The sequence below is a fragment of the Danio aesculapii genome, chromosome 12 (assembly GCF_903798145.1).
Source record: "Danio aesculapii chromosome 12, fDanAes4.1, whole genome shotgun sequence".
NCBI classification, from domain to species: domain Eukaryota; kingdom Metazoa; phylum Chordata; class Actinopteri; order Cypriniformes; family Danionidae; genus Danio; species Danio aesculapii.
Window position 1 is genome coordinate 22,810,916 of NC_079446.1, and position 27,653 is coordinate 22,838,568.

At 35.4% G+C, this 27,653-nt stretch overlaps 1 protein-coding gene across 1 annotated transcript in view; it reads right to left on the reverse strand.

Annotated features, from left to right (window-relative positions):
* ca10a (carbonic anhydrase Xa) overlaps positions 1-27,653 on the reverse strand; it is a 296,564-nt gene that overhangs the window by 53,143 nt on the left and 215,768 nt on the right. Inside the window, exon 4 of the mRNA XM_056470210.1 lies at positions 8,834-9,019. Within this exon, the coding sequence (XP_056326185.1) occupies positions 8,834-9,019 (186 nt within the window). The remainder of the gene's footprint in view (positions 1-8,833; positions 9,020-27,653) is intronic.

Consider the following 27,653-nt stretch of genomic DNA (forward strand, 5'->3'; position numbering starts at 1 on the left):
AATGGTACAGTGAAAATTACAAAAGTATGATAAAAGTCTTAAAACTCTAACCCAAAAAAGGTAGTGGCATGTCAACTGTGTCACGCAGATGTTGAGATATAACATCCAACTGCCTTTTACAGTTCAAGAAATATGAGAAATGGAAATAATTTCTGATTGATACTTTGGATGTTAATTATGAAAAAAGTCCATTTTTCATAGAGTTTTTTTTTTCAGTCTTACAACCTGTTTTCACCTCAAATAAATGTGGCGGTTTGAATGAGCTTGCGAGTCAGTTTGGATAACAGCCTAAGTTTTTGTCATTACAGATGGCTCTGAATCACAATCACAGGTAAACAGCTGCTTCTGTCTTTGTTTGAACATGTCTGTCAAATTTAAATTCGAATTCATTGTGAAGCTCTGCTAATCTTCCTTCGCTGAATCGCTCGAGCGCACACTGTCCCTGAGAAAGAGCTTTAAAACTTGGGTTTTAGATAGGTGAAGAGGACAATTTCTTCTTCGAACTCCCACAGAAAGGAAGCAGAGACGAAACTCACAGATTACCTTGAGCAGAGAACAATTATTGTAAAATAACTTTAAAAAAGAGGAGGAAAGTGCCTCATCCAAGGTCTTATCAAGCTACACAACAATTTGAGGAGCGTGTATATTTGCTAGCAGCAGCATCATACATCCTGTTTTTTTTTTTGCTGGTCAAAACAAATGGATCAATTCTTTTCCAAGCTCTGCTGAGATACATTAACACTCTGTGGCTGATAGTAATTATGAAATATGCAAAAGGAGAGCCGGAGAGAGTGACAGATCGTCTATAAACTTAATCAAGTGTGGAGGAATGCGATTACAGAGCGAATGTTAATTTGATTAGATTTTTTTTCCTTCAACCAGAGAGATAGAGAGTGTGAAGGCTAGTACAAAGCAATTCAGCCAAAAGCCCAAGACTCCACAGACATCACACACTCCTTCAAAGTCACATTATACAAGCGAAAAGGTGAGGTGCTCATCGCACTGGATCCATTGGTTGTGTGAAATTTGCAGATGGTGGAGAAGTGTGGAACAGTGGCAGGAGATGTTGAGTGCGTCTTTACACACAGACAGATCTGTCAGGCCGTGAGAGGTGAGGTGTCTCTGCTTCTGCCTCTGGTGGGCCTCTGACAAGCTCTTTACTGTGTTATAGCTGGCTTGGCTACCATGGGGCCAAATAATGAAGACAGCAAGTCGATAGCAAAAAGAGGGGTGGACAGCGCTAACAGGGCAATGAAATGCAGTCGTCTGGAAACCGCCGTCCATAGCGTATGAATCGGAGCGTGCGCTCATAAAGCAAATAAACGGAAAGCCCGGGAGTACAGAGAACAATCCTATTTGATTACGTTAAGATGTTCTCTGAAGGAGCATGGAGTTGGTGAAAGCTGACAGACTGGAGATCGACAGCGTGGCATATGAACACATAAAGAGAGAGAGAGAGAGAGAGACAGAGAGAGAGAGGTTATGCAGTTTGACAATGTTTATTAAAGAGAAATTAGTTCTAGTGGAAGTTTGATTATTTCCAATGTTATGCTGTACTTTAGTTATGGCACTTTGCTTTATTTAGGGCAAGTGAAAAAATGGGATTTTAATAAGCAAAAATACTGTGACATCTAAGAGTCGAACAGGAATAGATAATTAGAAATTAATGAAAGGGTGAGAGGGAATCTAAACCAGAACTGTGGGCTGTTAGCCAATTCTGCTGATAATATTGTTTGTTTATCATTTAAAAAAGCTATCTATTTTTGGAATTTCTCTTAAGTGCATTGATACAGTAAGTCTCAGACTATAGAAACAACAGCATACAGTAAACTTGCAATCTTCTCCATAGCTTAGACTTTGACATAATGGGATTTGTGGATTGATGTACAGTATTTACAATAACTTAAATGGGATATTCTTAATAATTACAATCTGCCATCATTTACTCACCCTTGACTTGTTCCAAAACCGTTTAGTTTATTTTTTTGTTTTATCATCAACAAAAGATGATATTTGAAGAACGCGTGAAACCTGTAACCAATGACCCCATAGCCAGAAAAACAAATTCAGTTGCAGGTTTCAGTATATATCTTCAATACATCTTTTATTTAAGTCAAGTTTGAGTAAAGGATGTCAGGATGTTTTTGAATGAACTGTGCTTTCAAATAGATTGAACCCCAAATTAAAATTCTTTAATTATATCACCCTTTTAATGTCTTAATTTTCTCTTTTGGACACAAAATGTACTTTGAAAACACTTGTATTCATAAATTAAAGCAGACTCCAAAAAAAAAAAAAAAAAAAAAGGAAAAGAAAAACAAATATTAAAGGGTTTGTTCACCCCAAAATAAAAAAAAGTTAATTACTCACCCGTGTGTCTTTTAACTCTCTGAGACCTTTGTTCATCTTTAGAACAAAAAACTCAGATATATCAGATGAAATGTGAGAAATCTCATCCTAGATAGAGGTTTACTAAGGACAATAATTTTAAACCACACTGACCTGAGCTAAACTGAACTAACTTAAACACTAAAAACTGACTACACTGTTCCAATTTGCTATAACCTTTTATTGAAGCTGCTTTGACACATCTACATTGTAAAAGCGCTATACAAATAAGTGAATTGAACTGAATTGAACAATATGAAGCATGCATGCTGCGCTGCTGATTCTAATGGCAATTCATCGTACTGTATAGAGAAGATATTCCACTGATTGCAGTTGAACCACTGAAGACGCATGAAATGTTTCAAGAATATTTTTGAGAAGTTTTCTGGACTTTCAATGTCAATGGAAAGTGAGAGAGCTCTCGAATTTCATTTTAAATACCTTGATTTTGGTTTCCGAAGATGAATGAAGGTGTAATGGGATTGAAATGACAAAGACAAGTAATTAATATCAGAATATACATTTTCAGGTAAACTTTAGAATTAACAGAAAAGTTGTCCATTATTACACTTGATGTTTGGGTATACATTGATATTCTAGATAGTAATGCAATTCAACAGTGACTAACTTCCGAATAGCCAATGCATTTAAAAGCTCAACAGAAATGTGTGATTTTTTACAAGGTTCAACGCTGAGCGCACACACAAAACAAATCAACATATCTAATGCAATGTTTGTCGTGCAATAAACTGACATCTTTTTTTGCATTTAACTTGAGTCATAACAGATTAAAGTTGAATTATGCAGGATGATTTTTTATCTTGAAGGGGATTTCTGTTTAGGAATGGTAATGCATTATTTTGCTACCATTGAAAATAATTCAAATCAATTGAAAGGGCAAGAGAGCATTTAAAACAGAAGTGTGGGCTGTTAATTGGGTTAGCAAATAACTAGATTTGGGTGTTATTAGTTGCCACAAGCTTCCTTAATTCCTGACAAATTGCAAAAATGTCTTCCACAGAAAGTCAAACGAGCTTGGAATAACTTATGAAAGTTTTTTTTTATGATCCCCCTCCCCTCATTTTTGGGTGAACTGCAATTTTAACCCCTTAACTGTCACCCAACATTTTAAAGATGATGTATGATGAATGCATAATATAAAGTGTGTCAAGATAAGTCTTGCTTTAGATGCTTTAGAAATAATAAAGAATTAAAGCACAGCATTGGAGCTGTGACAGATAATGTGTCAATGAAGCTTGTAAAGTGTAAACCCAACAAAGACAAAAACACATCAAATCATTGCAGAAGCTTTTCAGTTGTTTGTTCTGGCTACAAGGAATATCTAAAATGCAGTGCATTTTTCATTTGCTCATTTTTTTTTCTCAAAAGGACTAAATAATGGAGGGAAACCACCTAGGCAGTTTTTTTTAAAGCAAAGTTTCTGAGAAATACCTTGAATATTTTAGCACTCATTTCATCACTGGTGTTTCATTTTCAGCTTGTGAGTGAGGCTGTCCATATTGGATCCGGTAGAATGAAGCGTGTATTAACTCTGAGGTGTTGCAATGCATCTGCAGAAGGGCAGCTAGCTTCCCTTTGGGTGTCGTGAGCATCAGTCAGACATGATCTTTTATTACTATAGAACAAATGAGGGAAGAGAACGGGAGACGTGCTGGATGTTACGGAGACAGACATCCAAATAAAGCTTAAAAGCTTGGCTGCATTTGAATGCAAAACAGTCACTGGTTGAGAATGTGTTTGTCATTTTAAGTTGTAATATTCTTCCTCCGTTCTCTTTTCAAGGACAGGCAGAGTCCCGGCTCATTTGCTTTAATTTACATTCTAGACGCCTTTTTTCTTTTCGTTCTTTATTCTTTTTTAATACAAAGCTATTTCTGAGCATGAGAAAAAGAAGGCATGCTCCTAAAGTACTTTCAAATATGACGTCATTTATTTTTTGGTTGCGGTTGTATTTTCACCATCATCATCATAAAAAAGCTACATGACAATGGCTTTTAAAACAAACTCCGCTCCTTCAAGTATGCAGCAGTGGTGAAATGGATCCCAAATTTCACGATCCGGATCACACTACGTTTTTTGAGTCACGGATTGGACCATTTTTCGGATCATCAAAAAATGGAGGAGACTGTAAGATTTGAGATACCACAGATACTTTGATGTCTTTGACAATACAAGAATGGGCTGTCTCCACACCCCACCAGGAGGGAATGTTCATTTCTCTCCTTCATTTACATTTGAGCATCTCCCGCAACCCCCTGTTCACTCACCCTCCTCTTCATCTCACACAGAATGGTCATCTTGAAATATGAATGTTCTATATCAATCCAAGTGACTTTATCTATCATGTTTGATATCATTTGAAATGTTTCAGTGCTACTGGTACAAGAGTCTCATTCCCTCAGAAATAGACATAATCAAAACAATAGATAGCGAAGTATAACTGTATCTTTTGAATAACTGCTAAGGGTGTGTCTTTATCTAGGGGGCTTCTATTTAAATTACCATTTGTTCCCTATAGGCAGTAACTCTTCAGACCTAACATGCCACTAAATGCAAATGATTTTGCTATTCCACACCTTCCCCTTCTTGAAGAAGATTCTTGGTTTGACTGTTTAAGGCAGGGGTGGGCAAACTCGGTCCTGGAGGGCCGGTGTCCTGCACAGTTTAGCTCCAACTCTAATCAAACACACCTGCTTATAGATTTCTAGTGATCTTGAAGACACTGATTAGCATGTTCAGGTGTGTTTGAGTAGTGTTGGAGCTAAACTGTGCAGGACACCGGCCCTCCAGGACCGAGTTTGCCCACCCCTGGTTTAAGGGAAAGTGTCAAGACGGGGCGATTCTGTAACCAGATCAGGCCGTAGTGTGGAGCTCTCACTGTATACTATGTATATTTTAAAGTCAGGTATGCATCTTTTGATCTTAGATCAGGGGTCACCAAACTTGTTCCTGAAGGGTCGGTGTGGTGCAGACTTTAGCTCCAACACCTAAACAAGCTAATCAAGGTCTTAACACCCAGGCAGGTTTGTTGAGGCAAGTTGAAGCTAAACCCTGCAGTGACACCGGCCCTCCAAGACTGAGATTGGTGACCCCCGTCTTAGATCTATCTTTGAGAATTCGATGTCTTGTATTGATTGTTTATGAATTGACTGAATAATTGGCATAATACATATTCACCTGACTATTAAATTGTTATTAAATTGACTCTTGATATTGATTCAAGTGTCCTTAGGTGGAAAAGGAGTTATTTCCATCTAGGGCAACAAGGTGTTGCACAACTAACCTAGATAGGGTGCCTGACCCTTGTTTGAAAGTAATGTTATTTTAAATTAAGTGTACATGGAAAACCATGAGCTTGGCTAAACCAAAATTATTATAGAGAACAGTAGTCGTTTACATTTATAATAATGGCCTTGACCTCTGATTAGAAATGATATTGTCTTTACTTAAGGGTGTACATCTAAGGGGACTAATCAGAAATACTTTAGAATGAGCAAGCATAGGAGCGGCCATCTAAAAGTATTAGTCAATTACCTCTGTTTAATAATCAAGACTGATGAGAGTGTGACCATGAATGAACAAATGTAATAGTTATGAGTGAAGACAAAAGGTTCAAACATTTATCTAAATTATATATTGGTATAATCTAAATGTTTTATGACTGGAGTCAGATAAAACGAAAGATATATATATATATATATATATATATATATATATATATATATATATATATATATATATATATATATATATATATATATATATATATTAATATTCGAAACCACCCCATATTAAATTTGGAGTCAGATATGAGTTAAAGTTAAACTGAAACAACAGTGCTGGAAAGGCCGAACACACAGTGAACCTTCATCCACCAGTGGACACCTTCATTGGGCCAACTGGGTGGACCTTACAGAGACAAATGTCAATTGCTTTCCATTTATACAAAAATATTACTGAAAAAAACCATTGGTTTTAACAAACTGAACTTATAACCTGTCTTTTTAACAAAAAAAATTTATTGTTTTTTTGTCGCCACCCATTGGTTACATAATGTAATTGCTACAACATTCACCATCGTCAAGTTCCATTAAACAGAGATTTTAATCTTTACCCCAAACATCAGTGTTTATATATGAACTATAAACTGTTCTGCCACTACTTCTGTGTTATTCAATTGTTTATAACTAACTGAAAAAAGTAAAAACTGAATCTCTCTTGATCAAACGCAGATTTGAATGCAGCGATTTGAAGGATTAATTAATTAATTAATTATTAATAAACATATGCAAATCATCATCATTATTCATTTATGTTGCGTGGGTTTGAATTGAGATCACGATCTTTTAATGATTAACAGTGCAGCTTTACACTGAATCCATTATTGTGGGCTGAACAAATTGTGACAGAAAACACCTTTAATTAATAACCTAAGAAAGCATTTAGGTATATGTCCCACCACAACATTTTCCATCATCATTATATTTTCTAGGGAAACCAAATTGTTTTCATACACGTGATTTGAATGACGTGAGAGGCGGTCTCTCTGCAATTGTTATAAATGTTGGATTAATCTATTAATGGTCACATGCATTCCGAACTGTGGGTTGTGATCTGTACAGATCATGGATCAACCATAATCCTTCATACCCCTAGCATGCAGTTGGTTGCAGTAGCATTTTCATCATCATCATCATCATAAATCATAAAAAACAACAACATGAGAATGCCTTTTAAAACAAACCCCGCTCCTACATGTATGCAGTTTTTTTATTTAAATTTTTAAGAGTAAATTTGGACAAATCATATTTGTAAGGTGTGCCTACTTTCAAGTGTAAGGAAATTTCAATTCTAACCATGTTTAAAATGCAGTTTAGCAACTGTATAATTGATAAACACATGTCTGTTTCTCCGTCCCTGACCCCATCTGTCCATCCATCCATCCAATATTTTTTTAAACAACATTTTGGTAAATTCTTGATACAGTTTAGCTTCCTGTGAGAAAAGAGCAACGCTTAATCTTGTACCAGCTTACTTTTAAATACTCTTCATTGCCATTGAAATGGTTGTCAGTAAAATGCACTTAGGGTGCATTTACTTGAAAATACATCAAAAAGTCATTTGGTTACAGTTTAAAGGAACTGCAATAAAACAGATATATTTATGACATTTAAAATGATGGCAAACCTGAATATTTCCTATGATTTTTCTAACCAAATTGTTGAACAGCAGTGTAGATTTTGGGAAAACAAAACAAACAAAAAAAAAGCGTTTTTCTTGTGTTTCTGAAATGTTTTAGGTAAACATGACAACATTATTTTGCACATTAGCTCCTGAAATCTGAATACACATCTGCTTTTACCAATTTAGAGACTGTACTTTTTTTGCCAGTACAGTATGTACAGAAAAAAAATCTGCTTTTCACTGGCTCCTAAAATTATATTGTTTTCTAAATGAACGGACCAAAATATTAAATGTATTTAGCTGTGCAAAGGTACCCCGGAGATGAATGGGGAATGCTAACAAACCACTTTTTTTCAGATATAGAAAGGATATAACTTTATAAGCTGAATCAATAATACCTACATCATGAATATATATATATATATATATATATATATATATATATATATATATATATATTCAGTGTCAATCTATATCAATGATGGTTTAAATAAGGAGTGAAAGACAGAGCTGGCCTTTTAGTGCCCGGGTCACGCTTCTCTGTGCCCTGATAGACTGTTGACACTTTGTTTTATTATTGTTGGATTATCAGCTGGCTGCCGCAGGGATGGGGGGAGAAATTATAATCATTAATTACTGAGGATTTGCCTGTCAAGCTCACGCTTATTTTGTTGCCACACAAATCATCGGTCTTATTACCCTCAAAGAGAAATGTCAGGACTTCACTGACTGGTGACTTTATCAAATGATGGAGGCCGCAGTGCAGTGCATGCTAAATATACACCACAAGGGTAATTGAGATGCTTATTCCCGCTGCTATAGCTCTGTTAGTGGGAGGCTACTAACACCGGAGAATGAGCACAGTAAGTCATCGCCAATACAGCTAGAAGACTATTTCAGCCAAAAACATTGATGTGTTTTCAGTATGTTAAGCGATATTGTTCAGCATGGAGCAAAGTTTACTGTATATGATGCAAACCATTTTAAACTTTTCATGAAATGCTTGCTCTCAGGCACGCTGTAACCATTCGATGATGCATACAAATTCTAAAATATTTGGCAATATCCACAGCATTTAGTCTTCTTTCAGCCTACACCCGCTGTTGACCTCTGAGGCCTGATGTCTGTAACATGGTAACCTTTACAGATCAATAGGCTGACGAATGCCAACAGCTTCTGGCACTCTGCGATCTGATCTGTAGCCCACTCGTGATGAAAGACAGAGGATTGAGAAGCTCACCTCCCCAGAGAAGGCCTGGCCGTTGAGGAGATGCTCAGAGCCCTGTCCGTCCTCACTCCCAAAGTGTAACCTGATCTCCTCAAGGCGATGGCTGTAGGTCATTGGTCCACCGGAGATGTTCACCAGGTGCTCTTTGTCCAGTCGGAGTGAAACATGGCGGCCAGTGTTGTACATCGTCCCTCCCACCTTTGAAAAGAGAAGAAAATGGTCATAAAAAAAGTGATGCCAATGAAACTGCTAATCAAATAGATGAAGAAAAAAAGAGCAACAGTGCTTCCACACTTTGATTGAGGCAGTACGTACGGGGCACAGACTCATTCAAGGGTGGCTTCCCTGATTTATAATGTGCTTGTCTTAGAAAAGGTTATGTGCTAAATGAGCTAGAAAAGGTGCTAAGTTAAAGCCAGATGGCAAGCAGCTGCACAAGAGCTGCTATTTGTTGGCTTGATCAAAAACTAACTGCCATATCTTGACACTACCTTTCATCCTGATTTAAATCATAGAGGCTGCATTGAATTTAACTGAAGATTCAGGGCTCTATTTCAGAGTGCGAATGCATTAAGGGCCGTCCTTATATTAGCAAAAGTGGATTCTGACACGTGTTCAATTAGCCTATTAATAATTAATTTAGTTTGTTAAGCGCAAAGATTTGTTTCAAAACTATTTCTAAATTCAGTTCTAATTTCCAGCAAATGAATAAATGAACAATAATAACAAAGTGTGTTCTAAAAACTAAGTTATATCCTAATACACATGCTATGCCCCACATGGTCTAAAGCCTGACAGGTGGGCAAATCTAATCTTGTTTTTAATAAAACAAATAGAAATATGCATATAATAAATAATACTGCTAATAATAATAACATTATACAAAAGCAAATTGTCATGAATGAACTGAAAAGGCCCCCCCGAGATGAAGGCATGAAAGTATGGTTTTTATATTTATGTAGGCTAGAAAATAATATGTTTTGTAATATTTTAATCCTTTATATTTATATCCGATATATATCCTTAATATTTTAATTCTTTTTCATATGTGAAGATACTTACGTATTGCTCTACATCTTGTATGTATTAAGCAGTGTGTAAGCGAGGAGCATAACTAACGCACTGGACATTAGACCGGCTTTGTTCTAGTCTATAGAACAGACTATTATAGTCTCTCAAAATAGCAACGCACCAGCAATGCGCCTCAACACACCTCCTTTTTTGGATCAGAACGCCTATGAGCGCAAATGCATTTGCTATTTAAAGAGCATGGCGCAAAACGTCAATACGACTCTTGCGCCAAGCTGAAACTAGCAAACAACAAATGCGTCGCGCCTTGCGCCACATTGCGCCGGGTGTATGATAGGGCCCTTAGTCTTTGAATTGGGTAAGTGGTGGATTAGGGGTAATCAAACTTTAGGAATGACCAACACAATCTCACGGCAATTCGTAACTTTTTTTTTAGTGGCTAATTCATATGAATTCGTACGATCTAATTCGTATGATTTAGTACGATTTGCTCATCCCCCAATGACGGTTGGGTTTAGGGGTGGGGTTAGGTGCCACGCCTCCTTTTTAAAATCGTACAATTTTGTACGAATGAACTCGTACGAATTCGTACGAATTAGCCACTAAACTGACAAAACGTAAAATACTTACGTTTTCTCGTGAGATCAGGCTGGAATGACTGGAATCACGACAGATACATTTACATTTTTGTATGGATTGATTTTTTATTAACAAATAAATAACCGGAACATTCCGTCATGTGAAGTTCACAGTCTTTTTTTAATGGTCAGATTTGTATTTTGTAAAAAAAAAAAATAGAACTTTATAGAACAATCTTGAACATTAAAAATATTTCATGCAGATATTATTGAAAATGCCTAATTGATTGCCTACAAAGTGTATTTTAAATCATTCTTGCAGTTTATTCTAATCTGATGAACAATGTTTTCATAAGTTATTCGGAATGTTTATCAGGGAGAACACAGTGTTACTGAACAGCATATTTGTTTCATGAGATAAAATGTGAATAAAAAGGCTTGCTAAATACCACTTGTCAATATAAAAAATTTCACTCAATCTGCAGTATAAAAACATTACAGTGCAAAAACATGGGACAAAAGAATTTAACACAAAGGAGTTTGCTATTTTGTTCCCCCACCATCCTTTTTGAGAGCCTACTCTACTTTGATTGGTTAGATGGGCAATTCTGTTGTGATTGGTCTCCCACTTTTAGAGGCTGTCAGAAACAAAACATTGATTACCACAGCTGAACATGATCTCTGGAGGCTTCCTCAACAATTGTATCAAATTGAGCCGCTAGTCCATTGATGATACACCAGAAGGACCAAAACTTTTCTCTAAGTTTAGAGAAAAACAGCCAATCAGATGCTTCTTAAAATGTTGTTGACAACACAATAGTGTTTGAGGGTAGGTCAAATGAATCAGAGTCAGTTAGTTTAATAGAAAATAACTATCTTTACAACCTTTTACATCCACAAGCTCAAGCTTTTACATTGCGCACTGCATGAAAGGAAATATCAAAAAAGCACAGTACATGGGTCAGCAGTGCCTATAGCTGAAGAAATAGCTCTACATAAATCATTTTACTGAAAAACAGATAGCGGTCTGTAATGAAATTATGTTCTCATTCTCGATGATACTGTAACTTGAAAAACTCAAGTGGAAGAAAAGAAGCTGGTGTGACAGATGGAAGAACGAAAACAAAAGAAGTGTGTCCTCAGAGCCGAAGAAAGTGAGAATCTGCTTGGAATCGATTAGATGTGAGGCTTTAAGAAGTGAGCATGGAGATACAAGAATCATGGATGGCAATCTTTATCAGTGTATCTGCTTATTTATTTATATTCAGGAGTTGTTCCAAAGTGAGCCATTGATATTCTACACACGATGCAAGCAAGGCTTCCGTGGCTCTTATCTTGCCTTTTATTATTATTTTTTTGCCTTTCTCGTTCTTTTCCTTCCTTTCTTTCTGTCCGTCTCTTTCTTTTTCCCTTTTACGACTTTGCCTTCAAATGATTTTCCCTCTCCAAATTCCCAAAGAAAGAGGCCTGCCCACACATCGTAAATATTTCATAGAATCTCTGAAAAATCAATGATTTGTGTAGGGTGAGAGAAAAGGTGAGTAAGAGAGAGCAGGATGGTGAGAAATAGAAAGAGTGGGAATGGGAGGAGCATCCTTGACCATCCTTGAGTAAAGATGTTATAGCCGCTCGTATTGGATGGCCAGTCTGCACATTTACCTCTGGGTGCTGGACAAGAAAAGGGCAAGACATTTGAAAAAACCCTGAAGAGGTCATTTCTCGATGATTATTCATGAACTACAGATGGCAAAGAGAGAAGTACTAAAAAAAAAGGCTCATTGCTACTCTCAGACAACAGCAATGAATGCTGCTCAGTTCAGCTAGTGTGTGTTATAGTTCCTTAAAAAATGTGAGCATTTGTCAATTATTGATGGGATGGTCCACGCTGACAAACTTTGCAACACTGTATGGACCTTTTTGAGATATTTTTGAGGTATTTTCCTCTTGCGATTCACTCAACTGATCTCAAATATTAGTTGGAAAAACAGACTACTGTGTATACCTCCCACAACAAGTTCAGTACAGATGTTACCTGAGGGTATACAGATCATTGCATGGAGAACATACTTTACTTTTTCACTATGAGTCTCATAAACTTTAGTCTGTGTGTTGTTTCATCTCGGGCATTTTAATTTGCCTAAAATCATTGAGCTGTTTCACCTCATAATTTGCATTAATGAATTCAAAATCATGCTAGTAAATGCTCTGCTGCACTTTAATTTGTTGATCTGACAAGTCTATGAATGACATCGTATTGCTCAGACAACAACTGCAAGACATTTGGTCTCAAGCTTCAGTAAAAAGGGCAGCTGTGCTTCTCTACAGTTCCCCTTATGTGCGGAGGTACTTTATTAGATGAACCTTTCTTCTATTAGGATGGAGCAACTTTTGCCCCCAGAACTGCCCTGATTCTTCATGATATACATTTGAAAGGGTTCTGTAAAAGCATTACTAATATATTTTGACAGGAAAGCAGTTAGCATTCACAGTTGCAGATTTGTTGGCTGCAGATCCGTGATGTGAATCTATTTCAGAAAATCCCAAAGGTGTGTTATTGGATTGGGATTTGGTGTAGAAGTTCTTATAACTCAGCCACACAATGTCTGATCTGCCTGAAAATTCCCAGGTTTAATGAGATTCCTCTCCTGAAGACATCTACATTCCAATAGAGTCACAGTCATATCACCACCTCCTGACAGGAGACTGCAAAACAACAATCCTTTCTTCATCAATAACATGTCCCTGTAAATACCATTAGTGTCAAAAAGAACTAAATGTGTTGCCGTCATACTTCCCTGTAGCATTCATTCATTTCACACTTAGAAACTATAGAGATACTTAGCTTTTAGTACATTTTTGAGGTTTCATGTAGGCCACAGCGTGCATTTACAATGAGCCTTACAATGAAGCTGCAACAGAAATTGACATCCAACCTTCATATTGTACAAGTAAAATAATGCTCATATACTGTGTGAAAAAAGTTATCAGATATGCGTCACATACATCTATACATGCTTATTGTGTGCTAAACAATAGTAATGTTGCTTCTTGGATATAATATGAAAGTTAGTATCATATGTAAAAATGTTTATGTACTATGTGAAAAACAAAGTTTGTTGTGACAGCTAAGTGGGCAGTAATAGTGACTGCTAATATTAATAAAGTTGTTTCTTAATTGCAAATAGACAGATGTCAACACTATCAAGCATTGCTGTGGACTGATGTTAATCACTGTAAATTACTGAGAACTCCATGACAAGCAATAACAAGGCCCTTTGAAAATGGTGGGTACTGCCTTAAAAAAATGGCACCAATGTATGTGAATGTTCAGATCAGAGCCTTTGACCATGATTATTTATAATAATATTGTGGACTATGTTGTAAATAAACTAAATACAAAGGAAGAAACTCATGTTCTGGTCTCCTTATTTACTCTGTCACAACTGATGGCCATTAGTGGCCGGTCTTTGTCTCTCAAGGTGAGAATGGCAATTATTATCCATGAAAATTCAGGTCTAAAACAAAAAAAGTGTCTTGCCAAATGTAAATCAATACATTGTTTATGTGATGAGGAAACAGGGTGAGTTTCAGATCCTTTTGTAGTAAAAACTTTATGGATTATACATATTGACTGTCTGTTTTAGCCTTACTTCTGACTTCATAAAAAAAAATCCCTAATTTAAAAAAACAACACCACCACATGTACATGCTGTTTGCATATTATTGTAGCGCAATTTGTACTAAATGCAATATCATCAGATTTTAGCCTTTAATATACTTATAAGAAACTGAAAACACAAATGCCAGGGAATGCCAACACTCCTCCAGTGCCCAAAATTGCCCTTAAACCCCTGCGGGTTACGGTTTGATGTGTTGTGTGCTCTTCTGCAGACCTTTTAAAGTTACTGTTGCCTTTCTATAATTCCATTCTAGAATGCCCATAGGCATTTTTGCCCACAGAACTTGCGTTCAATGTATATTTAAACGTTTAGGCCATCCTATTTGAAGCCTGAGATTGTCGTCAAAATCCCAGTAGATCAGCAGTTTCTGAAATAGTCAGTCCAGCGTCTTCAGAGTCACTTAAGACACATTTATCTCCCATTCTGATGCTCGATTCCAACTTCAGCAGAACATCTTGACCACATCTATTTGCCTTGATGTATTAAAAGGCTGTAGTTTCATTAACAAGGAGCTGAACAAGTGCTCATAAACTAATAAAGCTTGATACTTAATATGATAAGCTGATTGTAGAAGATTGAAAACTTCTAAGAATAAAACACACAGCTAGCTTTCCTTCTGGATTACTCCTTAGCAATAACTACTCAAGTATTCTAATGTAAAGATTGCATACACATGGGTTTCATCTAAAGAACATTGTTTTTTGCCAGCTTAAAGCCAAAAAGCCAGTTGTTAGATGCTGCTAATACTCTCTGGTCAAGTAATCATGATTGCGCTCTTTGAAATAAATACCATGGAGGTTATAATAATGCTCTAGTGAGATGGCAAAGGAATAAAGAAATTAGAGAAACACGCTTTGTCAAGGGGATTGGCATTATGAGATTCTGTAAGGATTTGAAAGTCTGATATCAGGATGAAAAGAATGTAAACCAATTTATTTCTGAGTCTCTAATGTACCATATCGGTCAGTAAAAGAGTTGTGTAATCCTCATTGAGCATAATACTTCACTCTGGAGAAAACAAGCTTTCAGCGATACTGTAGGACTTCAAACATTAAACAGAAGATCAGGGTTTCTGCGGGGTCTTAAAAAGTCTAAAATTTAAGAATCAAAATTTTAGGCCTTAAAAAGCCTTAAATTCACTATTCTAGGTCTTAAATATTTTTGCACAGGTCTTATTTTTCCGATGTCCATGTAATGCTACATCTAATGCTCATTTAAAAAAAAAAATTGTTGTTGTTGCTTGGTTTTCGTGGTGTTGTAGTTCTTTATTTCACTAGTCCAAGTGTAATTTGAGGTATTACAACTACAAATGAAACCAATATGCAATAGCCAATCAGCTTTCTGTGTTTGCGGAGGTTCGCTTTGAGTACGCGCGACATGATTTCAGCTGGCGGAGCTCACAATTTTTTTTTGAGACTTAGGCAAACAGTTCATGCGGCGCCGCGTTTGATTTGAGTTGAATATTAAACACTTTGAAGAGATTTTGTCTGAAACAGGTGTGTCTGTACAGACATTTTTATGATCCATCCATGCGTGATCATAGGAAGAACCAGATGACCAATAATTCTTGAATAGAAACTGCAACAGCCGTGGGAGGGGAAGAAAGTTTTTGGAAAAGATTGGAAAATCCTGAGGGATAAGTATGTTAAAACAAAAAAAGAGGCCATGCAAAAGTGGAGACGCATGTGGTTTTAATATTACAGAATATGTTTTTCCACCATTCATAAGTTTTACACTGATGTATATATTACAATTTAGAATTTTACACAATTTACAAGTTACAAACCAAAATTAAGTAACAAATTATGTCTTTGATAACTGGAAAGGAATATTTAAACCTATCTTATATTTTTAGCTTATAAGTAGAGGACAGAAACTAGTCAGACAGTAATATGTAAATTTTGGAGTGGACGAAAAAAAAATAAAAATAAATAAATAAATAAATTCAGTATTTTTTAGTAAGTGTACCTTGTTTTTTTTTTGCTTTTATTCTTGCCAAAATAAAAATATAAATGTGGAGCAACCCATGTTCTGTTGCCATTTAATATCTAACTTTAATAGGTAAAACTGTCCGAGATATGAACAAAAGCAAGTGATGCATCAACGTTTGATTTAAAAAATCTTGAATGGTTATAAAAATCGTTATAATCATTATAATAAATTATAAAAATAGTTAAAAAAACAATTAGTTTAAAAATCTTCAATGATATGACCTCGTTACTTTCTACTTCTCTGTTTTTCCGTCTGATTTTGCTGTCTGTTTCTTTTGACCGCCTCCTGTCATTTAAAAGAATCTCACAATGACGAACACGTCAAGTATAAAAGCCTTGTCCGTTTCGTGAGGTGCGCGATGCAGCACCAGGCGAAAGTTCAAATCAGCCTTAAGAGGTGTGTTTTTTCTGTAGTTCAATGGTGCATTTAACCTGTCTTTAGAACTGTTTAATTTGAATACATTTATTTTACCACTAATTTTGTATTTTCTCTTTATGTGAATGTGTGTTTTTGATATTGTGATGTAGGTCTTAAATTGAATACTTAATGGTCTTAAAAAGGTCTTAAAAAGTCTTAAATTTGACATTATCTGCAGAAACCCTGAAGATGTTTTAGTTATATTTAAATAAACTATTATAATCCACTGTTTATTAAATCATTAGAAAGTAGTTTATATTGTATATTGTATTATATTTGATTCAAATATTATAACCAGTGTAATAAGTTGACTCCTGGAGTATGTTCTTTCTTTGTTTTTTGTTTTTTTAAATAAAACACATGTAATCAGCATTCCAAAATAAAGGTGGGGTCACGGGGTTGTCCTTCTCAAACAGTTCAAAGAGATCATAAGTGACTATCTAGACATAAAGGCAAACTTTAAGATACCAATATGGAGTTTTTTTTAGTTCTGTCTTATGCCCGATTCACACAGGGCTTCAGCGTCAATGCTGACAGAGGGCATGTCTGTAATTGGGGCTGACGCAGTCATCATGATGCTTCCTTTGCTGCTTGAAAAGTTGAGAAATTCCCAACTTCTGCAGTGAGCAACTTCGCTGAACAGTGCTGATGGACCCAGAATTCAGTTCAGCAGCGCTTTACATCACCCATTTAAAGTGAATGGGAAGCGTTGATGCTGATGCCCCGTGTGAAGAAACTTGAATACTAAAGAAAGTCCACTCAAAGTAAAACTAAATGAATTGCATAATTCTCTTGACTCATTAAAATGTAAAGCCTGCAGCCCACAACAAATGTGAAAAGTTATTGCTCATTTGTTGAAGTTTACTACAAACTGTATGTAATTTTGCTTACATGGATAATTGATAATTAATCAAATGCGCTGCCAATCAGCCAACCGTTGCATTGCTGATCATGATTTTGATAGGGCTGTCCTTCACAAGCGCGAGCACATGCAGCGATCTCAGATCAGTTCATCCAGATAAAGATTTAAATTTGTATGTTCTCCTCAAGTTTGCGGAAGTTCCGGTTTCCCCCACAAGTCCAAAGACATGCAGTATAGGTGAATTGGTTAAGCTAAATTGTCCCTAGTGTATGAGTGTGTATGGATGTTTCCCAGTGATGGGTGGCAGCTGAAAGGGCATCTGCTGCGTAAAACATATGCTGGATAAGTTGGCTGTTCATTCCACTGTGGCGAAAATGAATGAATTTTAATCTGATTCACAAACTTGTTTGAAGAACTAAATTAGCAAGATATCAGTTATCAAGATAAAAGAACCAAGATCTGCAAAATCATCTTAGATCGGTTAAGCGAGGTTTGAAGAACGGATCTCAGTTCTACAAGAAACAATATCCACAGTCACAAATGAACTACTTGACTGCTAATTAAACTCAACATTTACTAAACCACTTGAAGGCAACAAATCACTGTATAAATCAAAAGAATATCCAAGACCTACTCATAATTGTAAGTAGTCCAATGGCAGTCAAGCTGTCCTCCCGATGTACTGCTTACAGCAATAAAGTTAAATACTGATGTTGAAAATAATATAGCTTTATTGATTTCTATACATGTTGTAATTTATCTTATGAATTATTTTGACTACAATAATCACAAAATGAAAAATGTGATATCATGACAGATCACAGGTATTGTATGGACAATTTTTAAATTATATTTAAATTCAGTGAATTCTATATATTATATTTGAATTAAAACAAATCAGATGCCTCATTGCTAGAAAGCATAAAGCGCATACAGTAACACAATTGAGAGAGAAACATTCTGGGGTTTCTTTGTTTTTATCGCCGTCTCACTTTTTATGTGGGCCCTTTAATTTAAAGTATTTGTTTTTAGCCCATGGCTGTGTCCAAAACCTAAGCCAAAATACCTTTCTGCCCAGTTAGTCATTGACTAAACAGACAGGTACTGCCTAAAGAAACTACTTCTTGACTTGCTTTCCAACCCACCATAACATTATAGCTAATGATCTAGAACAAATTCAAGTGGGTGTTAATAACCAAGCAGATTTTTAGTAGCTTCAACGTTTAATATATTCCTTTCCTTTAGACACTTTTTATTCATTCTAGCAATAAAGTATGCACAGGAGTGTGGAATATAGGCATCACACATTACATTCAGAACAGACCAGATAAATTCAGACCAAGTCTTGCTTTCCTAGCTCTCTTATATATACTATGTTTCTTATCTGTCTGCTATGGCAGTAGCCAGGATTTCCTTTTAACATGAAGCACATTTTCAACGTTCCAAAATGTGAATTAGCAGTGTTTCCATCAATTTGTTAGAGCGATAGCAGAGATGGCAATAGTACACACATCCTTTACTCAAGTAGATTTACAGATACTCGTGTTTAAAATGACCCTGGTAAAAGTTGAAGAACTGACTACACTTTTGTACTCAAGTAAAAGTAAAGTACAGCTTTAAAAATGTACTTAAGTAGAAAGTGTCCATTTCTACTTCCTGTTTTAGTTTCATGCTGGCAACTAGACCTCAAATCATATCCATATATTTATACAAGATTTTGATGTAAAAATTGTTGCTAATTTTCAGCAGGCAAAGTAGCCAAGCAACATCGCACTCTGCAATATTGCAAAATGACACGGCTCAAAAATCTGTGTATCATCATTCTGACCAACACAATCTCACGGCAATTTGTAACTTTTTGATTTAGTGGCTAATTCGTACGAATTCGTACGATGTAATTCGTACTATTTAGTACGATTTGCTCATCCCCCAATGACGGTTGGGTTTAGGGGTGGGGTTAGGTGCAACGCCTCCTTTTTAAAATCGTACAATTTTGATGACTGAACTCATACGAATTCGTACGAATTAGCCACTAAACTGACAAAATGTAAAATACTTACATTTTCTTGTGAGATCAGACTGTTCTGACACAAACTCACAGCATTCAGCATGAAGTTTTGCTGTTTTAAGATCAAGAACAACAACTGGCATTAATGTCCATTCATACACTTAAAAAAATGAGGCCTATATCTTTATAAATGATCAACATCTTCAAATAACACTTAATCGAATACAATTTAGTCCAAAACATTTTTTTTTTTGCTATAATAAATGCTTAATATATTTTACTATTTTGGGTATTCAGCTAAATTATACTGCTTGATTATCTTCAAAACTAAAAGCAAAATATCCCATGTTTTCAGTGACATTTTCTTTCGTGGATATAATCATTAATGCTGTTAATACATTTATTCTATGCAACCCCCCCAACCCCACAAAAAAAAAAAAAAAAACAACACAGGCGTAATTACTAGGGGTGTGACGAGACGCTTACTCCATGAGACGAGAAACGAGATGAGATTTTTACATTTTAAAAGAAATCTTTAATGATGAAATGCATGAATGGAAAATATTTTATTCAACTAAAAAAAAAAATAAAAAAAATAAAAAAGATCACAAATTGCAAAACTATTTATGTGCTTTCTTTTAAATGAACTTGTAATGAAAGTTATTTTACTTCTATTTTAATCAATTCTATGCAGAAAAGGACATGCAAACACTGCTCAATATTTGCTAATATATGAATGAAAAATAGATTTTTATTTAACTGAAGAAAAATCACAGTGTAAAAATTCAGGTGCTTTTTTAAATCAACTTGTAATAAATGTTACTTTACATTTATTTTAATGAATTGTTCCATAGAAGACATACAAACACTGCTAAATATTTAGCTATATACTCTACTGGCTGACTTCTTCCCTGTACAATTTCAGATGAGACTCAAACTCGTTTCCACAAATTGAACTTAATCATGTCATTTTTGATTTCATTTTTCAACAGTTTCATGTTCATTCAGCAACATCTTCTGTTTCTTTCCAGACAGCATAAACGTGTGTTCAGTGATGATGATAATGACGACGATGGGTGTATATGTCTCCAGTAGTTCACTGTGTGTGTGTGTGTGCACTCGGAGAAGATGTGCGTCTGTGGTTCTTTACTGACTCGATGGGTGCAGAGAAGTGTCAAACAGCTGAGTGTGTATGTCTTATCTTGTCACAAAATGCAGCTAAAATTCCTGCACAACGGTAATAGTTTGATTACGCCGTTTACATTACATCTTACTGCATTTCAATAATGCGACTGTAATAGGAATTACATGTCTTAATTCACTTAGTGTTACGACGATTATGGCTTTAAGCATATCTAAAGTGCTATTCCATCATATGTTACGAGCCGTGGTTAATGCGTGTGGCTGCAGATGTAGCAGCCTCTGCTTTTGGACGCAGCAACCCTTCAAGTCTGGTGAAGGAAAAAAAAAATAATAAAAAAATAAAAGAATAATAAACAAAATCGATCCTGCTTCCAATCTTCAGTGCTAACTTCACTCTCATTTACGCTAACTTTTTACATCATAACAACACCGCTCACAAGACAACTTTTCACCTCGACAAGAAATCTCATCGTGAATTAGTCTTATGAGATCTTGTAGCCCGAGATCTCGCCACATCCCTAGTAATTACAGCCTCCAAAACTTTTTGCATGAATTTGTTTTTTCACGTGATAAATTCCTAATGATCCTTCTCATAATTTTATTCATTTACATTTACATTTAGTCATTTAGCAGACGCTTTTATCCAAAGCGACTTACAAATGAGAACAAGGAAGCAATTTACACAACTATAAGAGCAGCAGTGAACAGGTGCTATAGACAAGTTTCAGGTGTGTAAAGTCTAAGAAGCAAAGCATTAGAAAATTTATTATTATTTATTTTTGAGAGAGAGTGCAGTTAGTGGTATAGCCAGAGAGGCAGTTACAGATTAGGAAGGAAAGTGGAGACTAAATAGTTGAGAATAGTTGAGACTAAATATTCAGAAATCAGCCAGTGTTAATAAGTTGGATGTTAAAATATTTGTGAAACTAATTTAAATGAAGACAACTTTAGTCATCCTTGCCTTTCTTGTGGGAAGCTTGACAAACTAGTATACATACATGCGTGATCAACATAGGATGAAAATGTCAGAAAAATAAATAATGGAGTAAAGTACTGACACCAGACAAATCTACTGACCGATTCTATTGTGAATGTCATAAAATCGATATGAAAAATGTAACACAATCTAAATGTAAAGGTTTTATATATGTATATATAAGATTTCATAAATTATTTAATTGAATTTAAAATACTGTATTTAAAATACTGTAGTGAACTTATAGTATTGACTAGCAATAGTATTATTTGGTAAATGCTTTTTTTATCTCATTATTTGCATTAACTTTTTCACATTAGGGTAAAACCAACTCACGGTAATGAAGAAAAAAAATAAAACGCCAATTATGGGATTTTAATTTGAAATTGGCCAAATCTGATGCAATATTTCAAAATGTGTTCAACGATCACTGATTGTGTCTTATTAAATCATTTGCTCTTTATTGCTAAGGTTATCTTATCCTCGAATTGCTTTGAGTTTTCCTTCCATTAGTCCTGCTTTTGTACTCTTCTCTGATGGCGTGTCTTAGTATTATCTTGTGTTGGATCTAAATTTAGCACTAGGGTCCTTCTTCACAAGGTCACTCCCTGCACTGGATTGTTGTAAAGTCCCAGCAGGTCTTGTGGTTTCAGCAGTAATGAGCACGTTTTAATGCTGTTTCTGGCACCCTGTGAAGAAAATCAGGCTAAGAGCATAATGCATCTGATTAAATGACAAGATTTGCATGTTGAAAAGTCTCACATATATCTGGCTCGGGAAGTGCAAAGTGTTCAACAGAATCTTTTAGTCAAAGCAGTGTCAAGATGCTGTTTAGTGACACCACACTTTTGAAGCCTTTTCAACTGAGTTTAAAATGTCAGCATGGAAAATTGCCAAAGGGAAACAAAGCAAAGAGCAAAGCAATAGAAGTAAAACTTAGCCAGCTTTATAAGAATAATATTAATAAAAAAATTATAAAAGAGTGCTTGTAGAAGTAAGGGGTCTGTATCAGTCTGCTCTAGTTTAGCGGTGCACTTGTCAAAATGTTTCCATCCAAAAATGCGAATTAACTTTATGCGCAAAACTGGATTATCGCATTAAAGACGTGCGAATAAAGCAGCGTTTCCATCCAACGAGTCAAAGTGAACAAAATCATCACTTCCTGATTAACTGGCGCCAAATATCAAAAGTTAAGAAGAAGCTGCGTCAATCTTTTCTTCATCTAATAAATGACTTGCGTCTCAGAAGGCAATCCTGACACACAGTGAACGTGCAGTGACGTTTGAAGGTGTCAGACACGGAGCACAGACGCTCTTGATTCCGGAGGTCATTAATAATATAATAACACTAATAGTTAAATGGTAAGGCAATTTAGAATGACTAAAACAACAGTTCAGATGGTTTATAATGTGCTCAGCCTGCTGGTTTGTCCATTCATACACATTTTCATCATCACATGATCTCTCATAACAAAATCACATGACCTTTTTTAATGTGCATACTGAAATTTGTGCGGTAAAAGTGTTTCCATCGTAGTTTATGCGCATCTTTTCTTATCGAATAAAAAAAAAGTTTATCCTACTCCGTTATATACAACAATGATACAATCCTAAACACTAGCTATATTTCCATCCACCTATTTTTATGCGCATATTGCTTAAAAAATTGGTTGATGGAAACGCCATGATGCGCATACAGTAAATGTTGAAAATGCGCATAAAAAAACATGCGCATCATGGCGTTTCCATCAACTGATTTTTTTAACGCGCATAAGCAAAATGCACATAAAAATATGTGGATGGAAACATAGCTAGTGTTTAGGATTGTACCATTGTTATATAAACACCCAGTTCTTATTAAATGATTCTAAATCTTCCAGGTTTTCATTTAATTCTAGCATGATCTGTAGTATAGGGCTGCACGATTTGGAGAAAACAAACTGTGATTTAATTTATTTATTTTTTTTTTAGAAAAATTGCAATTTAAAATGTGATTTACTATAATTTTATAAAAGAGCTGCAGGTTTGATGTGGTTTTAATAGCTCCAAAGAAAGACCAAGCATAATCACACAAAGTACGCTACACTATGCTTCTGTTTAATAATATTATTTACAATAAAGTTGTCAATTGTCATGACAACTAAAGCAAATAACTACAGGATTTTAAATTCAATTAAATAAATTATATATAAAATCTTATATAAAGATATATAAAACCTTTACATTTAGATTGTGTTTCTTTTTATATTTATTTCATGACATTCACAGTGCAGTGACGATGCTTTCCATACACAATTTTAGATTTTACTCCACATGCAGCACAAGAATTCTTGCATTCAAATGTATCATTTATAAATACATTTATATTGATATACAGGTATTATTTGTAATACAATTTTGTCCTTTAATACAAGCAGTCAGATAAATGACTGTACCTTTAATTTTCCTGCTCAATGAAAACTCTCAAAACAAACCAAACAAAAGTACATGAAGCGAACAACATGTGCATTTACAGCGAATAAACAAATGTAAATATTATCCCGCTTGCTTTTTGAGCATTGTCTAACGAGTTCTTAAACACCTGTGATTGGTCATTCTGTTCCCGCACTCAACACAAAGGGCTGTGATTGGCTCTAATGGTCAGTGCGGCTCTGGCGTTATTCACAGAAGATTGACACAGATACAGATAAACGGACATGGTTACAGCCTATAATGCACGGTTATGACAGCTGATCCATGATAGATGCAGTGGAGAAAACTTGCGCTGCAGAGTAACACCTTTGTGTGTGTGTGAATCTACAAGAATCGTTTACAGCTTTCATTTAATCTCCACAGCAGTGAAATAGAGGCTCGTGGGTTCTGCTGTTAGTTGTCTGCTTTTTAAGTAACGTTAGTTGCTCGCCATAGTAATAATCAAAATAATTGCAGCTTTTGCGATTATAAAGGCGCACCTTTTCAAATCGCGATTTTGGTTTTAAATCGATTAATCTTGTAGGCCTACTGTAGTATATTCATTAAATTATTTGTGGTTCTTGAGTGTCTCCAAATCATTTACAATGGACTGATTGACATCTTGGGGAACTAGAGAGCTGAAAGAGACACCGATGAAGATATCTGTAGTCTGCTAAACATGCTCCGCTCATTGTAATAACGCCATACATACAGAGAGACATGCTTTCCAAAAATCTGCACAATTAAATGTAACTTTAAAAGGATCTGCTAGCTGCACTGATTCAGACACATGTTCCTTCATTTTAAAGTGTTTCTTTAATTGTCCCTAACATTTCAAGTCAGGCGTATCTGCTCAACCATTTACTTTCTTAAATGCTCTCTTTTCTGCCGTTTGTGTTAGCTCACCATCAGCTTGCTTATAAGCTGACTGCCAGATATAGTTTTTCTGCTTACAACTTTTACTAGATGTGGCCTAAGTAGAAAGCCACTAAAAGAGTCTAAAGCTAAATTGTTGCTGAGAGCCTGAACTGTTTGGAACAACACTTGTTTTTTTTTTTTTTAGATTCACACTTGTAGATTAGTTCTTTTAGTCTGGACCAAAAAAAGCTACATTATTTCATGTTCACTACTTATCGTAGTCAGTGGCGCCTGCAGCCGTACAGCTGTACGCACTGTGAGTACCTACCATAAGAGGGCGCGAATTAAAACCGAATTAAAACTGTTTTTTTATTTATTTATTACATAATTTAAATTTATTATTAAACAGTATGCACTGCGATATGATATATTGACAAAGAAAGAAAGAATGAGAACAAATAAAGTTGTGCGTTTGTGTGTTTTAAAGTGTGTATGAGACAAATATTGCTTCCCCTTATGGGGTGGCGACCAGTCTCATCAGCACCTGAGCCGGGGGAATTCAGGCCCAGCCCATGGCTGTGCAGTCTCTTCTCATGGAACCGCTACCATTCAAGGTGTTTTAAACAATTTTATATGACAGACTGGCACAAATAAGCTGACATCTTCATTCTCACAACGAGTTTCTAAGTTCTCTCTCACTTCCAAAAGAGTTTGAGACTTGTTTTGAAGCACTTCATCGTTATTCGTTATTCTAGTTTATCTAGTAGATAACCGACCAACAAAATATATATTAAAATTAAAATACAGTGATGTGCTTTCATTTTCTCTGTCTTACTCGCGGCAATGCCCTGGCTGTTTTTGGCTTGATTAAATGTCTTTATTCTATGTTTAATTTATATCTCAGTTGAACCACATCAGAGTTTGTGTAGACTTGAACACCTGCCTTGTTTGTGCAGATCAAGGTTAAAATGGCAGTGTGATACTTTATCAAATGATGCACGCTAACATCAATCATACCGTTACAGTTAATTTGACCAAATTTTACCAAAAACATATATGCCAAGTATGTACACATCTTAACTCACAGTCATAACTGTGTCTTTTAGACGAGTAGACAAAAAAATAAAATAAAATCTCTGAACTCTAATAATAAATCTATATTAAATGCTGCACTTCCCACCTTCTTTATTCAGCCACAATGACTTCTGGGACTTCGAGCGAGTTTTCCACTCAAGTCTGCATCGATGCATCCTCGATATCAAGAACACATCCGGGAACTTTCACGCGTCCTCCGTCCTTGAGTTTTGGAACTGAACTTTGGCAGTTGATGATGGCGTTATACAAGAACACGAGGACGCAGGAACGCTGAAGAACGCATATTGAGAAACAGCTAGAGTCTGACGAAGGAGCTCAATTGCAAATTATATATCACTTATGCAATGCCACATTTTATTGTCAGTAACATCGTTGTAACGGGAAACTGTATTTTTTTGATTACTTGTTACAGAAACACGTAAATCTGTTAGTAACGCCTTTATTTGAAGAGTTTAGATGCAAAAACCTCTAAATGCCATTTTAGCATTTTTCTTCGACTCCTGTGTGTAGGTTTAATAATTTTACTTTTATAGTGTTTCATAAGCTGTTTTCATTGCCTTTAAAGTGAAATAACTGAACATAAACATAGAAGGCTGAAAAAAACCCGCTCGTTTTAGGAGAAAAATTCAGACGACATTTAGAGGTTTTTGCATCTGAACTCTTCATTTATAATCCCATTATTCCCATGACTGAAATTACTTTTATGACCAGACAGTTCTTCTGAATTTAACTTACAATGCAACCAATAGAGAAGAATTTCTTAAATTACTCTTTGAGCTGCTTCTTTGAATGAAACTTACTCACACGATGAAAGCAAATTAGTAACTGCAATTTGGTAATTGTGTAATTGAACATAAGAAGCTGTTGATAAAGCAGACATGCTGTAACCACTTAGCATCAAGACGATACATTTTATTTCAGCTGAGAAAATGTCAAATTTTGTTAGTCTAGCATAATGTTAAGTCTTTGATCTTAAGGTCTTTAAGATTTGATGCAATAATTTTGTCCCTCCCCATTTCTGCCAAATATCTTTATTTATACCAAAGTTTTTTAAATGTTTCTTAAATGTACATTTTATTTCAGCTGAGAAAATGTCAAATATCGTCAGTCTAGCATAATGTTTGGTCTTTGATCTTAAGTTCTTTGAGATTTGATGCAATAATTTTGTCTCTCCCTGTTTCTGCCAAATATATTAAGTTTTTTAAATGTTGGTGTGACACTAGTCAGACACTAACCTATATCATTAGCAAAAAGAGAATTTTCAGTTAAGGGTTTGTAAAGTTTATCTAAAATATACAGAATGCTGATTAGGAAAGAAGTTATATTATATAAGACATGAACTATTTACAGGGCACTCAATGAAATCCTCATTGGAAAACAAAACATCTGAACATTCAGGACTAAAATATCCATTGTAATCGACATGAGTTTGCATATGTGGTTCTTTGATTAATAGAGAGATACTAATATATTAAAATGTTAGATAGATTAAGGGAAATACCTTAGAGGAACTTAACTAAAAACATTAGATTTTGGGCAGTGTAGCTTGCCAGAACATACCTCATGTATTAGTTAAAGGCCGATCAACTGTCCTTTTAAACCTATAGTTACAAGTCCATACAGGCTTTAAGGATGTAAGTTCTCTTTGTTCACAATTTCACATTTATTAAAATGAGTAAAAAAGGCTCATTCACAAATCTCCCTACAGCTTGTGCCTCTGCAGTGACTGCTGCTTTTGTTCCAC